The sequence below is a fragment of the Thamnophis elegans genome, chromosome 13 (genome assembly GCF_009769535.1).
Source record: "Thamnophis elegans isolate rThaEle1 chromosome 13, rThaEle1.pri, whole genome shotgun sequence".
Taxonomy (NCBI): Eukaryota; Metazoa; Chordata; class Lepidosauria; order Squamata; family Colubridae; genus Thamnophis; species Thamnophis elegans.
Genome location: NC_045553.1, coordinates 48,768,606 through 48,784,448, shown reverse-complemented (window position 1 = coordinate 48,784,448; position 15,843 = coordinate 48,768,606). Strand labels below are relative to the sequence as shown.

Genomic DNA, 15,843 nt, shown 5'->3' with positions numbered 1-15,843 from the left:
CTTCATAGGGCTTTCAGCCCTCTCTAAATGATTTACAGAGTCAGCATATCGCCCCCACAGTCTGGGTCCTCATTTCACCCACCTCGGAAGGATGGAAGGCTGAGTCAACCCTGAGCCGGTGAGATTTGAACCGCTGAACTGCAGATAGCAGTCAGCTGAAGTGGCTGCAGTACAGCACTCTAACCACTGTGCCACCTCGGCTCTCATGGGCCTGCCTATGGTGCCACCGATAGTACCAGTGTGGAGATGTGTCCGGCTAAGTGACTACCTACTCGGCCGAACCAGTCCAAACCACCTCCCTCTCTCTCTCACACACACAGAGGCCGAGTTGCGAAGCCTCCAGGAGCTATCGGAGCTAATGGGAGGCTAAGGAGAGCGGCTTGCCGTCCATATAAGAAGGCGGTGTGTGGAGCAATCCACAGGTTTGCTACCAGTGCTGCCTGAGCCCCCAGGATCTTTGACCTGTCACTCTTTCGATCAGATGTCTCAGTATGACTTGTGCCCCGAAGGGCTGCCCTCCTCCCTCGAAAGAAATTAGCCCACAGACCCCCACCCTCCCACCCCTGGGGGAGGAGGGACGGGTGCAGATTACCGTTCCCTTTGCAGGCGGCTTGCCAGAGGAGAAGCAGGGCGCACACCAGCTCCAGTTCGGCAGGCGAGGTGATCTTGGCGCTGAGAACCCTGCAGAAGGAAGGTGGAGGGTTAAGGGAGAATAGGATGGGCCGGCTCCTTGCTGTCGAACTGCTCGTCTTCCCAGGGTAACCAAATACAGGCTGTGTGGATCTGGCCTCTATTTGGGGGGCTTTGAAAGAACCTTTCAGCTCCTCAGGAGTCGGAGTGTTCGGCAGAGAAAAATAAAAAGCTGCCAAGCCTGGTGCCCGAGATTCACCCTTCATGGCAAAACCTTCCCTCTGTTGTGGCCCGCCAATGGCCAGCAGAGCTGGCAGCAGACTCGGACAATGAGGAGGTTGGGGAGGATCAGGAACCAGTCCTGGAGGCTGGGGAAGGCTTTGATGAGGGCTCTGCGTCGGAGGCAGAGACGGGGCCCAGACCGTCTGGCAGTTCCCAGCTGCCTCCAGAGCTAGACAGCAGTGAAGCAGAGGAACAGCTGGAGCCTGTTCCCAGTGTGCGCATTTGCAGAGCTGCCAGACGAAGGGAACGGCTAAAGAACAGGGGTCGACTTGGGAGTAAGGCCACAGGTGGACGATGAATGGCCCCTCCCAGAGGAAATAAAAGAGGAGCGAAAGGGAAGGGGGCTTTTGCAGGAAACAATTCATTTGGTCATTGGATTCGTTTCAGGAGTGTGAAGATCTGTCTGTGAATCCCAGGGACTCATCCCTAGCAGTTAGACTTATATACCGCTTCATAGGGCTTTCTGCCCTCTCTAAGCGGTTTACAGAGCATATCGCCCCCACAGTCTGGGTCCTCATTTCACCCACCTCGGAAGGATGGAAGGCTGAGTCAACCTTGAGCCGGTGAGATTTGAACCGCTGAACTGCAGATAACAGTCAGCTGAAGTGGCCTGCAGCACTGCACCCTAACCACTGCGCCACCTCGGCTCTGGAAGGAAAAGGTTTCTCCGGCAGAGCCCTTCTCCCGCTATCTACCTCTTCACAGTGCTTTTACAGCCCTCTCTAAGCGGTTTACAGAGTCAGCATTTACCGACCTCGGAAGGACGGAAGGCTGAGTCAATCTTGAGCCTGGTGAGATTTAAACTGCCAAACTGCAGCTAGCAGTCAGCTGAAGGAGCCTGCAGCGCTGCGCTCCAACCACTGCGCCTCTCAACTCGGCTCATTAATCTGTAATCTTAATCTGTAATCTGAAAACAATATACAAGCCCCCGGCCGGACATTGGCAGGTAACCAGGGGAGAGGAGAGGGAATTTTCCTTTCCTTTGTTTGCACGGGAAAATTTCAGATCCGGCTTAGGCTACTCCTGTAGCCATTGTTGCTGCTCCGGCCCTATGGAACGAGCTACCCCCCAAGATCCGGGCCCTACCCACTCTCAGGGCCTTCCGTAAAGCTATTAAAACCTGGCTTTTCCGGCAGGCCTGGGGTTGTTGACCTCTGGATTGAGGTCCAGCCCCCCTTTGATTGGGTGTATGTCGTGCTTCTTCTTAATTTTGTTGTGTCTTATTGTTTTAATTCTTTTTAATATTTTCCATTTCTGTAAGCCGCCCGGAGTCCTTCGGGATTGGGAGGCCTAGAAATTCAATAAATGAAATGAAATTTAAGCTTCAGCAAAGTATACTCTTGGGCAAAACTAATGGTCAAGGGCCTTTCTTTGCCGGAGGGCTGATTGGAGGCTGATCAGTCCTGCTGGTCACAGAACTGACTCTGCTTCCTGTCCATCGCCTGCGGCTGTGCCACGAGAATCCTTTTCCTATCTTCTCCTAGCGAGAACACCTACCGTTCTATGACCTTGTTGTCGCTGATGATGCCAAAACCACCGTTCGTCCTAAACAAAGTTTGCTCGGTGCCTGCAAGCGATTCAGACAGAGGGAAGACATTCAAAGGGAAGCACACGGGATGAAGAGTTGAGGGTGGAGCATTTCCTGGCTGTATGGGCATGGCTTTGTGGGCCTGGCAGGGGAAGGATACTGCAAACTCCCCCTTCCCTCCCCACCCCACTAACCTGCTTCCCAGCTCCCTTCTCCTGTGCAGGGCAACAGAAGAAGACCCAGCTGATCAGATGGGACTCAGGAGGCAGTGAATAGATGGGGGCGGGGCCAGCCAGAGGTGGTATTTGCTGGTTCTCCGAACTACTCAAAATTTCTGCTACCGGTTTGCAGAACCGGTCAGAACTGGCTGAATCCCACCTCTGGGTGAAATGAACTGAGGTAAGATCCTTGGTTTTGGGCCCTTAGTAAAAGGGCCCTCTGGTAACCCCTCGGAAAATGGAGGGGTTCAGTCTGAGGCTGCCTCTTCTACACGGCTGTTGTGGCTCGCCAGCAGCCAGGATTCGGACAGTGAGGAGGTTGGGGAGGAGCGTAGGCCAGTCCTGGAGGCTGGGGAAGGCTCAGACGAGGGGGCAGAGATGGGGCCAAGGCCGCCTGGCAGTTCTCAGCTGCCTTCGGAGCAAGACAGCAGTGAGGCAGAGGAACAGGTGGAGCCTGTTCCCAGTGTGCGCATGCGCAGAGAAAAGAACAGCTAAGAAATCAGGGTAGACTTGGGAGTCAAGCCACAGGTGGACGGTGAATGGCCCCTCCCATAGGGAATAAAAGAGGAGCGAAAGGGGCTTTTGCAGGAAACAATTCGTTTGTTTGTTCATTTATTCATTTCAGGAGTGTGAAGATCTGTCCGTGAATCTCAAAGACTCTGTGCCAAGTTTTTCCTTGCACAGCGCCTCCTTTGGAAAATATTTACATGGCAGCTTTCCAAGATAGATAAGGTCTGTGGTTATAAATACTCCTTTGAAAGACTGTTGGCCAGGCCTTTGATGAAGGTGAAGGAGAGGAATTCACATTGGTTTAACAAAAGGGGTTTTATCGGGACCAGGACTCTGCCTCCTGCTTTTGGGGGGGAAGCCGAGGTCAGAACACTCACAGGCTTGAACCAGGTCCGTCAGAAGCCGAATGCCTCCTGTGTAATAGAGAGGGTCCTGGTCCGGCTTGCTGAGTTTCTGAAGCATCTCATTCACGGCAACGGCGGTGAGTTTCCCAGACTTGAGATCCTCCGATGCTCTCTCCTCCTGGTGGAGTTTTTTCTCCTCCAGGTCTATTTCATTGATGCAATCTGGCAGCGGGAGAAGGTAGAATCGGCAGGTAGGAAGAGGAAAAACGTGGGACGAAATCAGTGGTGGGATTCAATTTTTTTTACTACTGGTCCTGTGGGCGTGGCATGGCTGGATGGGCGTGGCTTTGTGGGCTTGGCAGGGGAAGGATACTGCAAAATCCCCCTTCGCTCCCCACCCCACTAACCTGCTTCCCAGCTCCGTTCTCCTGTGCAGGGCAACAGAAGAAGACCCAGCCAATCAGATGGGACTCGGGAGGCAGTGGATAGATGGGGGCGTGGCCAGCCAGAGGTGGCATTTGCCGGTTCTCCAAACTACTCAAAATTTCTGCTACCGGTTTGCCAGAACCGGTCAGAACCGGCTGAATCCCACCTCTGGGTGAAATGAACTGAGGTTAATGACATGATCCTGACTCGAAGCAACTCAGGGGGGACAATTGCCACTCCCGTTATTCAGGAAGTGCGTTTGGTCTTTCGGTGATTAGCCGGACAAGGGCCAGCGGGGAGAGGTGGGAAGTCTTACCTTTGCACAGCTTCTCCTTCTGGGGGTCAATTTCTAAAATCTTCAGGTAGCATTCTCTGGCCTGGAAGCAGGAGGAAGAAACAGATGCAGGAAGAGAGAATGAAGAAAAGGCTGACATGGCAAAACTGACTACTCCGATTACCGTAAGTAAGAGAAGAGAAGTACTTTCAGTCTCCACACGGAGTTTCGTGCTTGATGTGGAAAAAGAGTGTAACTCTGGCTTTCGGTTTTACAGATTAGATGGCTAGAGCTTTATAGAAATGACTTGTTTATATTATTTATCATTATTTATATAATGAGCCGAGGTGGCGCAGAGGTTAGGGTGCAGTACTGCAGGCCACTTCAGCTGACTGTTATCTGCAGTTCAGCGGTTTTAATCTCACCAGGCTCAGGGTTGACTCAGCCTTCCATCCTTCCGAGGTGGGTGAAATGAGGACCCGGATTGTTGTTGGGGGCGATATGCTGACTCTGTAAACCGCTTAGAGAGGGCTGAAAGCCCTATGAAGCGGTATATAAGTCTAACTGCTATTGCTATCTATCTATCTATCTATCTATCTATCTATCTATCTATCTATCTATCATCTATCTATCTATCTATCTATCTATCTATCTATCTATCGGATTGTTGGGGGCGATATGCTGACTTTGTAAACCACAGAGAGGGCTGAAAGCCCTATGAAGCGGTATATAAGTCTAACTGCTATTGCTATTGCTATGTTATCATGGAAAAAGTTGTGACAAAGTTTTATTTTACTGCCACAGAGCGAGTCGGGGGTCAATGCTTCTTTTCCTTCTTCTTTCTCCTACCCTTCCCCACTTCCCTTTCCCCTCCTTCCTTCGCCTTTATACTTTGTATTTTATAATGCTTAATAATTTAATTTTAAAAAAGTCTTTGAAAAATGCAAGAAAAGGCTTGGCCCCATGAAAGACAGGCGCATCTCTCCTCTTGCTGAAATCCAAACTCCGGGTCTCACAATTTACCTCTGAGGACAATCCTACAAACGCGGATTTTTCTTAAGGAAAAAGGGACAGAGAGACAAAAGGAAGGAGAGAGACAGAGAGAGAGACAGAGAGAAAGAAGGAAAGAAAGAAAGAAAGAAGGAAAGAAAGAAAGAAAGAAAGAAAGAAAGAAAGAAAGAAAGAAAGAAAGAAAGAAAGAAAGACTAGCCACCACTGCACTAGGGGCGAACACGTCTGACCCACCAATTCTGAGCCTGGTTTCTTGAGGACTACCTCCTCGGCGCACCTATTTAATCTTCTTGTCGTTCTTTCTCAACAACAACGCAGACTTGCGAGCAGAATTCTGCGGCTCTAAGACCGACGGAGCCCCACCTGCCCACAGTTAATAAACTCATATTCACACAGTAGAGGCAGTCCTTGACTTACGACCGTTTCTGTAGCCACTGTTCAAAGCGACGACGGCGCTGAAAAGGGTTACTTATTTACCGGTCCTCACACTTACGGCCATCGCAGCATGGCCATGTGATCAAAGGCCCTGGGGTCATGGGATTGCCGCCTGTGACCAGAGGAGAGGCCAGGTTCCCTTTAATGACCAGGTTCCACTTAATAACTCCAGAGATTCCTTTAACACTGGGCCAGAAAAAAAAAGATCAGATGGTTCACTTAACAATCTCCTTGCTTAGCAATGGAAATTCTGGTCGTAAGTCGAGGACTACCTGCCACAGCTCGGTGCAGCGCAGACTCTGAGCCCGGCGAGGTCTCACCTGCTGGAAGTGCTTCTTGGCCAGGTACGCCTTCCCCATGTGGAAGAGAGCCTTGGTGCATTTCTCGTCGCACTGCGTTAAAAGAGAATCGCTTAGCAAAATCCACAGAGTCCCATTTACCTGATTAAGGGCTACGGAAAGGGCTCCAGGCTGTTGTGGGCTGGTGCGTGGGGGGGGGGGGGCGTTGAACATATCAAGGCAGGGGCTGCAGTTGCGTGGCTGAAGCGGGCAACGCAGGTGTGTAAACAGGGGGTCCTGGCTGAGCGCTTCTGACTGCCATTTTCCCCTTTCTGACCGCCTCTGCGGCCAACCCGCGGCAGGACATCTCGCCACGGGACAAGAGTTAAACGAATAGCAAAGAAAGAGTGGGGAAGAATAGTTAAGGAAAGGATGCGAAAAGAGGGACAGAATAAAAAAGGGAATGGCAACAATTAAAATGATTTTTAATTTTTTTAAAAAATAAATAAATAGAATTATTAAATTGTCCCGTCGTGAGTTCTCACGTGGTGAGTTGGCTGTGGTGACAGCTAGTTGGCCATGACAAGTTGGCTCTGGCAAGTTGACCATGGGGAGTTGGCCATGACAAGTTGGCCATGGCAAGTTGACCATGGGGAGTTGGCCATAGCTAGTTGGCCATGACAAGTTGGCTCTGGCAAGTTGACCATGGGGAGTTGGCCATAGCTAGTTGGCGATGACAAGTTGGCCATGGCAAGTTGAGCATGGGGAGTTGGCCATAGCTACTTGGCGATGACAAGTTGGCCATGGTGAGTTGGCTGCAGCAAGTTCTCCCATTCTGGCCTCTGACACCTCCTGCAGATAACCTTCAATGGTAGCAACTTGTTACTGAAAACCGAAAATGTTTCAGTCCTTTTAGAAAATCCCCATTTACTTTATATTGTCTAGCAGGGAACCATACAGGCTGAAGCCAATTTAGGTCGTTGCCAAATGCCGTTTTGTCTGGAGGCCCCCTTGCCCCTCAGAGCCCAGACCCTTCCCTGGGCCAGTTCTGCCCCTCTCACGGAGGCCAGGGGACGAAGGCAGGTGAGACTTACCCTCAAAGCCCAGCTGCAGTCGTGAATGGCTTTCCCGTACTTCTGCAACTTGATGTAGGCCTAATGCAGAAATAAAAGAAGCAGGTTAAGTGGACGTGGGGATGCTGGGCCCTTCAAAATGCCGGCCGTTCCGCCTGGGCTTTCCTGGCAGAGGAACTGAGTCATTCGCCAGCCAAACTGGCCTGAGGAAACCTGAATGGGCTTGTTTCAGTTAGCAGCCACGGCGGTCGCACTGCTGGCTCAAAATGTCATATTTTCTGCTGTATTCTCAGCAAAAAAAACAACAACAACAAACACCCTATATTTAGGAGAAAATAAGAGGGAAGGTTGTGGCTAGACTTCTGCAAGTCCAGGGTGTCAGAAAAACTCATTCTGCTCCACTGAGCTTCCACAGAGAAGGCCAAGCCATGAAATTAGCCTTTTTCCCAGTGGTGAGATTCAGCCAGTTCGCACCGGTTCAGGCCAACTGGTAGTAGGGAGGACCCATTGGTCCACCCACCCTGCCCCAGGAGTCCATTTTCGGATGCCAGGTAAGTGCAGGGGCCTCGCGGAGGGCCTGGGAGGGAAAAAATTGGGCCTTCCACAAGTCCAAAAACGTTCCCAGCTTCCAGAGAATCGTTAGCCGAAATTTTGAGTAGTTTGGAAAACTGGCAAATACCACCTCTGGCTGGCCTCGCCCCATCTATTCTCTGCCTCCCGAGTCCCAGCTGGTCTGGAGGGAATGGAGATTTTGCAGTAACCTTCCCCTGCCACGCCCACCAAGCCACACCCACCAAGCCACACGTTCACAGAACCGGTAGTAAAAAAATTTGAATTTCACCGCTGGCCGTCTCCTTGAAACGGGCGCACGCAGGCACACTGACCTGGGCTCGGTTGGTGTACAAGGCGGGCATGTCCTTCTGCTTCTTCAGGCCTTCCGTGTAGTTTTGCACAGCCGAAGCGTAGTCCCCTCGGCTGAAAGCGTCGTTCCCCTTCTCTCTCAGGGCTGCGGGGAAGGCGGAATAACCAAATAAAAATAAAAATAAGCCAAGTCGTTGTAGTTGAGAATGGCCTCGAAAGACACAGGGAAGAGCTGCCACTGAGACCGCCATCCGAGAAACGAGACTTGAGAAAGCATCTTGGGGAGCCCCCACCCCTCTTAATCCCCATAAATAAGATAAAAAAGGGAGGCAGGGAAGCTCTTTCAGGCGTGCAGGGTCGTGTCCTGTATCGGTTCTAATAAAAATAGCTTTAGCTTCTGCGCCTCACCTGGGAGAACTTGCTGCAGGACAATTCAAGAATTCAATTTCATGATTTAAAATAATTAAAACGTTATTTTTTTTTAATCCCTCATGCTTCATTTTGTCCCTCCTTGGGCATCCTTTCCTTAATCATTCTATGGCGTTATTTTTTTGGGGGGGATTAGTGGAACTTTGGTCCTGCGGCGATTTGGCTGTTGTGAGTTGGCTGCAAGTTCTTGTAGGCCCTCTTGGGATTCAAGAAGCGCCAATTTCTGCTGGTGTTGTTGTCGAACTGTTGCTGCTGTCTGTTGAGCTGCAACGATGCTTTGAGATCAAGCAAGCAAGACTGGACGCTTCACAAAACTGCGGGAGGATTGAACTGCCCCACGAAAGCTTTGCCAAGATCATAGGGGGGTCAAGGCCAGTGGTGGGGCTCAATTTTTTAAACTACCTGGTTCTGTGGGCATGGCTTGGTGGGCTTGCCTTGGTGGGCGTGGCAGGGGAAGGCTACTGCAAAATCCCCCTTCGCTCCCCAGCCCACCAACCTGCTTTCCAGCTCCTGTGCAGGGCAACTGAAGAAGACCCAGCCGATCAGCTGGGACTCAGGAGGCAGAGAATAGATGGGGGTGGGGCAGGGGTGAAATTCAGCAGGTTCAGACGGGTTCTGGAGAACCGGTAGCGGAAATTTTGAGTAGTTCAGAGAACTGGCAAATGCCACCTCTGGCTGGCCCCGCCCTATCTATTCTCTGCCTCCTGAGTCCCAGCTGATCGGGAGGAAATGTGGATTTTGCAGTATCCTTCCCCTGCCACGCCCACCAAGCCACGCCCACAGAACAGGTAGTAAAAAAAAATAATTTCACCATTGGGGCAGGGCCAGCCAGTGATGGTTTTTGCCGGTTCTCTAAACTACTCAAATTTTCCGCTACCGGTTCTCCGGGGCCACTCAGAACCAGCTGAATCTCACCTCTGGTCGAGGCCTAGGACTTGGTTTCTAGCCAGGAGCTCCAGCTGCTTCTGCTGAAGCCCCGTCCGACCCTCACCGTTTGCCGAGGCTTCGTTTTCTTTCCTCCTCCTGGCTCGCTCCTGGGCATCCTTCTCTAAAGCCACCAGGAAGCTCTCTGGAAGTCAGCAAAGCAGAGACGGAGAGATTCAGCCCAAAGGGAAGAGGACGTGGGAGTTTGAAAAGGAAAGTCAAATTACGGAGCAAAGCCATTTCGGAGAAATGCGAAGCGGAAAGCTACAAAAGGCCGCTTCATTAAAGCGGCAGCCAATTTAGGACGGGAATCCGAAGTTTCCATTTGCAGAGAGAGGTAGAATGCAGAGATAGATAGTTGAGCCACTGCTCTGGAAAAGGAACAGGAAAGAAAAAGCAACATTTCTAAGAGAGAGAGAGAGAGAGAGAGAGAGGGAGGGAGGGAGAGAGGGAGAGAGAGGGAGGGAGAGAGGGATGGGGAGAGAGGGAGAGGGGGGAGAGGGAGGGGGAGAGAGAGAGAGAGAAGCCCTCTAAGTTCTGGCTAATGGGGTGATTAATATACCTGGCTGAATTATAAGGACGTAAGATAATGAATGCTTTTAGGAGCTAACCAGTTCTGATTTTAGAGACGAAAAGAAACCTTTCTGAGTAGGGCTGCAAGAGGCCAAGCCAGGTCCATGGAGGGAGGGAAGGAAGGCATTTCTCCCACCCCCTGTGCCACGAGGAGGGTCCCGGGCTTTGGAAGAAGCTCAGGGAGTCCACCACAGGCAGGAAGCTCCCTCAACGCAGAGTGGCTGGCAGGGACCCCAGGAGCTTCCCAAGACCATGCGCTGGTTCATGCCCAAGGCCCCCCTTGAGCAATGGCAGACCCCCCCATGCCGCCTCCCAGCGGAGAAGGAGAAGGACCGAAGCTTTTCTGGAGCTCTTCTGGTCTTCCTACAAGGTCTGGGAAGAGAGGGCGTGCAGAACAGGCCAGCACCCCTGGCACTCCAGGTCCAGACACACCTTCCTTGCCATGATCGGTCTTACCTGGGTTCATGGTTTCCTCTTGACTTGCCAATCCCTAGGAGAATGGGAAGAAAAGCCGAAAGTCAGCTGGCGGCTGTGGGAAGGGAGGGAGGAGGGAAAGGAGGAAGAAAGGAGGGAGGTAAGGGAGGGAGGGAGGGAGAAAGGAAGGAAGGAGAGGAAGAGGGAGGGATGAAGGAGACATGGGAGGAAGGAGAGGGAGGGAAGAGGGAGGAAGTAAGGAAGGAGATGTGGGAGGGAGGGGACGTGGAAGGAAGGAGGGGGAGGAAGGAAGGAGATGTAGAAGGAAGAAAGGAAGGAAGGAGTGGAAGAGGGTGGGCGGGGAGGGAGGAAGGAAGGAGAGGGAGGGAGGAGATGTGGAAGGGAGAAAGGAGAGGGAGGAAGGAAGGAGATGTAGAAGGAAGAAAGGAAGGAAGGAGTGGAGGAGGGAGGGAGGGAGGAAGGAAGGAAGGAGAGGTAGAGGGAGGAAGAAAGGAGCTATGGTAGGTAGGTAGGGAGTAAGGAAGGAGAGGGCGGGAGGAAATTTGGAAGGGAGGAAGAAAGGAGATGTGGGAGGGAAGGGATGTGGAAGGAAGGAGGGAAGGAGGGGGAGGAAGGAAGGAGATGTAGAAGGAAGAAAGGAAGGAAGGAGTGGAGGAGGGTGGGAGGGAGGGAAGAAGGAAGGAGAGGGAGGGTGGAGATGTGGAAGGGAGGAAGGAGTGGAGGAGGCAGGGAGGAAGGGAGGAAAGAAAGAAAGAAAGAAAGAAAGAAAGAAAGAAAGAAAGAAAAAAAGAAAAAAAGAAAAAAGAAAAGAAAAGAAACTGGGAAAACACCTTTTGGAGGAAGGCAGAGACAGATCAATTCTGCATTGCTGACAAGAAACTCAGGCGGTGACATTACTAGCGATCATATTAGATAAGTCTTTACTTCCTCACAGTAGCAGCTTACTTAATCTGGTCAACTACCGTAAGTAGGGTCAGGTTTAATTATTCCACTAATTAGGCCTATTAATTATTATCTTTCTAGGTAGTGACCACCAAAGAATGCCCAGACTAGACCAGAAGCCCCAGTCCAAACACCTGCGGCGGGAAGAAGAGGAGGAGGGGAGGCCTCTGGGAGCTCAGAACAAATTCAGGGACGTCTCCACGAAGCCCCCCCAAGTTGAGCCGAGCTTGAAGGAGACTTTGCCTTTTTTTGCATGACCAAAACTGAGAAGTGAGAAAAATGAATCAGGCTCGTTTTCCAGAGCCACTTAAAAAGGCCACCGCTCAATAACAGACACCTCAAAAAGTGTTTCCAAAGCTGTCAAAGTTAATTTCAGGCAATAACCTTAGAAATCCACAAAGGTGGAATCAAAACACACCAAAGGCCCCGAACATGCCGGGCGCAGGACAGGAAAATCAATGTGGCCCAGGGCTTTGCACACACATTTCAATTGGGCAAATGGCAGCTGCGGGCAGACGCTGTCAGAGGCATTGATAGCCCACCAATTTAGGCTTCGGAGGGGAACCTTAAAAACAACAACAAACAATTCTCTTTGTGGGGCCAGAAATTTTATAGGGTCGATTCTGAACAGATGTGCAGAGTAGCACAAGAAGTTGAACAGATGGACTAGAGTTATCTTCGGATTAATTGAAATGAAATGAAAAGAAGGATCAGGGGAGACAGGATAGCAGCCTTCCAATATCTTTAATGGTATTTAATGGTATTTAATCTCAGGGGCTGCCCCAAAGAAGAGGGAGTCAAGCTATTCTCCAAGGCACCTGAGGGCAGGACAAGAAGCAATGGGTGGAAACTAATCACGGAGAGAAGTAACTTAGAATAAAGGAGAGAAATTTCCTGACAGTGAGAACAATTAATCAGTGGAACAACTTGCGTCCAGAGGTTGTGAATGCACCAACACTGGAAGTCTTTAAGAAGACGTTGGATAATCATTTGTCTGAAGTGGTGTAGGGTTTCCTGCCTAAGTAGGAGGTTGGACTAGAAGACCTCCAAGGTCCCTTCCGACTTTGTTATTCTATTCTATTCTATTCTATTCTATTCTATTCTATTCCATTCCATTCCATCCAATTCTGTATTCTATTCCTATTCCTAATCCTCTTCTTATTCCTATTCCATTCCATTCCATTCTATTTCATTTAAAGAACTGAATATTTTGCCTTTTCTCTTTTCCAAGGTTACGTTTTATAATTAATATTTTAACCTAACCTAATACCGTAACAAAAAGAGGATAAAAATCTTTTTAAAAACAACTAAGCTTACAAATGAAACGTCTCTGGATGAATCGGACTAATTGTGTGTGACACCGATTAGATACAATCCAGCCAGACAATTGAGCCCCTTCGAGGGGTCAAGATTGTGTCTGCATCCATCCCATTTTTTTTCAGAATTAAGAGACCATCCAGATGCCCTCCCTTCCCAGCTCTGATTCTTCTGAGCCTTGCAAGGTGGATGGGAAAAGATTTCCACTGGATCCCAGGTAAAGTTATTTTTTTCAAATCCAGCTTTGAGTTAGGGAGTGGGGATCTGTATTTACTTCAGCTGGGACTTTTTCTCAGCTACTCTACACATTTAGATTAACAGAGTTGGAAGGGATCTTGTAGGTCATCTAGTCCAACCCCCCGCCCAAGCACTCCTGTTTTTTTTTTTTTTTAGCAGTATCTGGCCTAAAATGGGAGTTTTTGGATTCTTGGTCTAAAATCTGCTTTGCTCCAGGGGTGCTTGCATTTCTTTAAGCCTTTTGGGGGAACATTTTTGGGGTGCTCCCAGAAGGGACGGCCAGAAGTCCTTAATAAGAAGAGCCGAGGTGGCGCAGTGGTTAGGGTGCAGTACTGCAGGCCACTTCAGCTGCAGTTCGGCGGTTCAAATCTCACCGGCTCAGGGTTGACTCAGCCTTCCATCCTTCTGAGGTGGGTGAAATGAGGACCCGGATTGTTGTTGGGGACAATATGCCGACTCTGTAAACTGCTTAGAGAGGGCTGAAAGCCCTATGAAGCGGTATATAAGTCTAACTGCTATTGCTATTGCTAATAAAGAATAGGGGGGAAAATGTAATTATTATTTGCGGCTCAGAGAGTCTCGGATGAACTCCAAGCATGGAGCAAGTAAGAAATTCTCCTTGAAATGTTCGGAGAAATTCAGAGGTTCAAAGCAGAGGTCTTCAAACTTGGCAATTTGCAAGACTTGAGGACTTCAACTCCACAAGTTTTCAAGTTGCCCAAGTTTGGGGACCCCCTGGTTTAAAGAGATGTTTAGTCCCCATTTAATTTATGAGTATATTGCAGTATTGAGAGATGCAGCCTGAATTAAAACGTGGCCACTTTAAAACACGACAACGTTTCGGTTGCTAAGCAAGGCGTTTGTTGTTAAATGGGTTTTGCCTCGCTTTACGACCTCTCCTGCCCTAGTGAAGCCAGAAAAGTGAATCACCGCAGTCGCCAAGTTAGTGACCCGGTTGTTCAGCGAATCCGGCTTCCCATTGGACTTCGCTTGCCAGAAGGTCGCAAAAGGGGATCATGGGAGCCTGGGGCGCTGTGAACCGTCATAAGTATGAGTCAGTTGCCAAGCGCCTCAGTTTTTGACCCCATGGCCGTGGGGATGCTGCAGCACAACAGTTGTAAGTGTGGGAAACGGTCATAAGTCCCTGTTTTCAGTGGTGTGACTTTAAATGGTCACTAAACAAACCGTCGTATGTCGGGGACTGGATGTATTTCTTCTTACAGCCGCAAGCGTCCTCAAGAGATGCTTTTGGACGCCGAATTGTGTGTGAAACCATCCTATCAGCCTAAACGGGGTCAGCCGTTCCCTGAAGCTGCTAAAAGTGCTAAGGATTTCTCTGCTTAAGTCAGTGTTTCTCAACCTTGGCAACTTGAAGATGTCCGGACTTCAACTCCCAGAATTCCCCAGCCAGCATTCGCTGGCTGGGGGATTCTGGGAGTTGAAGTCCGGACATCTTCAAGTTGCCAAGGTTGAGAAACACTGGCTTAAGTGATTTGCTCTGGAAGGGTCAAGGGTTACCGGTGAGGGCTGCGTGTTGATCACCGTCCTATCCACTTTCGGCTTCGGCTTCTTCCCGTCCTTGCCCGAAACAGACCGGAGTCTCTTCTCCGTCGCTGCCATGGCTTTTTCCTGGACGGCGGGATCTTCGGATTTCAGGCCTTCAATCAAGGCGGCTAAGAAAGGTGGGTATTTTGAAAGGCAAAGTGGAAAAACAATAGCTCTAAGCCCCGGGAATGTTTGCCAGAGGAGGTCAAAAAAGTCAAGATGGCAGCTGCCACCGGAGCCCCAGCGCTCTTGATCATTGTGGACTCGGTGCTTGGGGTGGGGGAACCTCAGCTCCCAATATTGCCCCCCCCAAAATACCCCCTCAACTGAGGTCATGCCAGGGGAGGAGGGAATGGAAGGGAAAGTGGACCACTGGGTGATCTCCCTGAAAGCAAGGGGGCGGATTTCTGAAAGCCAAGATGAAATCTGAAGGTCCCAAAGGGATCAGAAAAGAGCCAAAGGTGAGCAGTGATCCAACCAGAGACCGCTCCCCTCTAATCCTGGCACCCACCAACGAGGGGCTTCTCCTCTATCCTAGCAAAGAAGGACCCCGGCTGACCCCCACCCACCCACCCCTCCAGCCCCCTGCAATGCCTCCAAGGGCTTCCCTGTCTTTAGCCTCTTGGGGAGACCCCCATCTGGAGCGGGGGGGGCTGCATAAATGCTTCCACCCTTTACACACTTGGGGGTTCGTAGGGGGGGGGCTGCATAAATGCTACCAACCAGGTCAGATTTTGGGGGGGGGGGTCTCGTCCAAGAGCCCCCTCCTCAAGCAGAGAGAGCCGAGTGGGGGGTCCTGACTGCCCTGGGGGGACCCCCGTATCTTCCCCCCACCAGGGCTCACCGACTTCATCCACGTCCCGCAGGAAGCCCTGCAGCTCCCGCTCCTCCCGCTGCCCCGACATCCTGGCTCCGCTGGCGCTGAGCTGCACCGGTTGGACAGCCAGGAACCGACTGGGAAAGTCCGCGGGAGCGTCCCCCGTCGCCCCGGCAACCGTGGGCGTGGCTATGCAAATGTAGGCGGGAGGCAGACGCTTGCCGCAGCATCCCCTCCTCTCGGGGCGTGGCAGCCAGCGGGAGGGCGGGGCTATGCAAAATTGTGGGCGGGAGGGAGAGACTTTCCGCAGCATCCCCTCCTCTCGGGGCGTGGCAACCAGCGGGAGGGCGGGGCTATGCAAAACTCCGAACGCGGTGGGCGAGCCGGATAAGAGGCGGCGCTCTGGCCGTTGGTGGAAGGGCGCGCCTGCCATTCCCACCAGCTCTGCGCAGGCGCTGCTGGGAGCTGACGTCTGGAACACGCGGGGCAGCCCGGTTGACTACAACTCCCAGAGTTCCCAGCACACCAAAGGCTTGCGGGACTTTCTGGCTTGGGATTCTGGGAGTTGAAGTCCAGGTATCTTAAAGTGGCCGCGTCTCAATTCAATATAAGTGGCTAGAAAACAGAAGCCAAAAAGAGAAAATAGAGATTGTAAAATATACGGTGAATATAAATAATCAATATTGCTATAAGTGTTAGCACTACTGTTGTTATATTATAGGACAAGGTAAAAGCAATAGGAAGGCAATGCAGA

General features: G+C 50.9%; 1 protein-coding gene across 1 annotated transcript in view; it reads right to left on the bottom strand.

Moving 5' to 3' along the window:
- Window positions 1–15,177, bottom strand: part of TTC12 (tetratricopeptide repeat domain 12) — a 29,465-nt gene extending 14,288 nt beyond the window's left edge. The window contains exons 1-11 of the mRNA XM_032228783.1: window positions 15,117–15,177; window positions 14,246–14,400; window positions 10,253–10,286; window positions 9,291–9,368; window positions 7,894–8,015; window positions 7,031–7,090; window positions 5,979–6,050; window positions 4,255–4,315; window positions 3,546–3,734; window positions 2,410–2,479; window positions 593–681 (exon numbers count right to left, since the gene is read on the bottom strand). Of these exons, the coding sequence (XP_032084674.1) occupies window positions 593–681; window positions 2,410–2,479; window positions 3,546–3,734; window positions 4,255–4,315; window positions 5,979–6,050; window positions 7,031–7,090; window positions 7,894–8,015; window positions 9,291–9,368; window positions 10,253–10,286; window positions 14,246–14,400; window positions 15,117–15,177 (991 nt within the window). The remainder of the gene's footprint in view (window positions 1–592; window positions 682–2,409; window positions 2,480–3,545; window positions 3,735–4,254; window positions 4,316–5,978; window positions 6,051–7,030; window positions 7,091–7,893; window positions 8,016–9,290; window positions 9,369–10,252; window positions 10,287–14,245; window positions 14,401–15,116) is intronic.
- Between the last annotated feature and the right edge of the window lie 666 nt (window positions 15,178–15,843).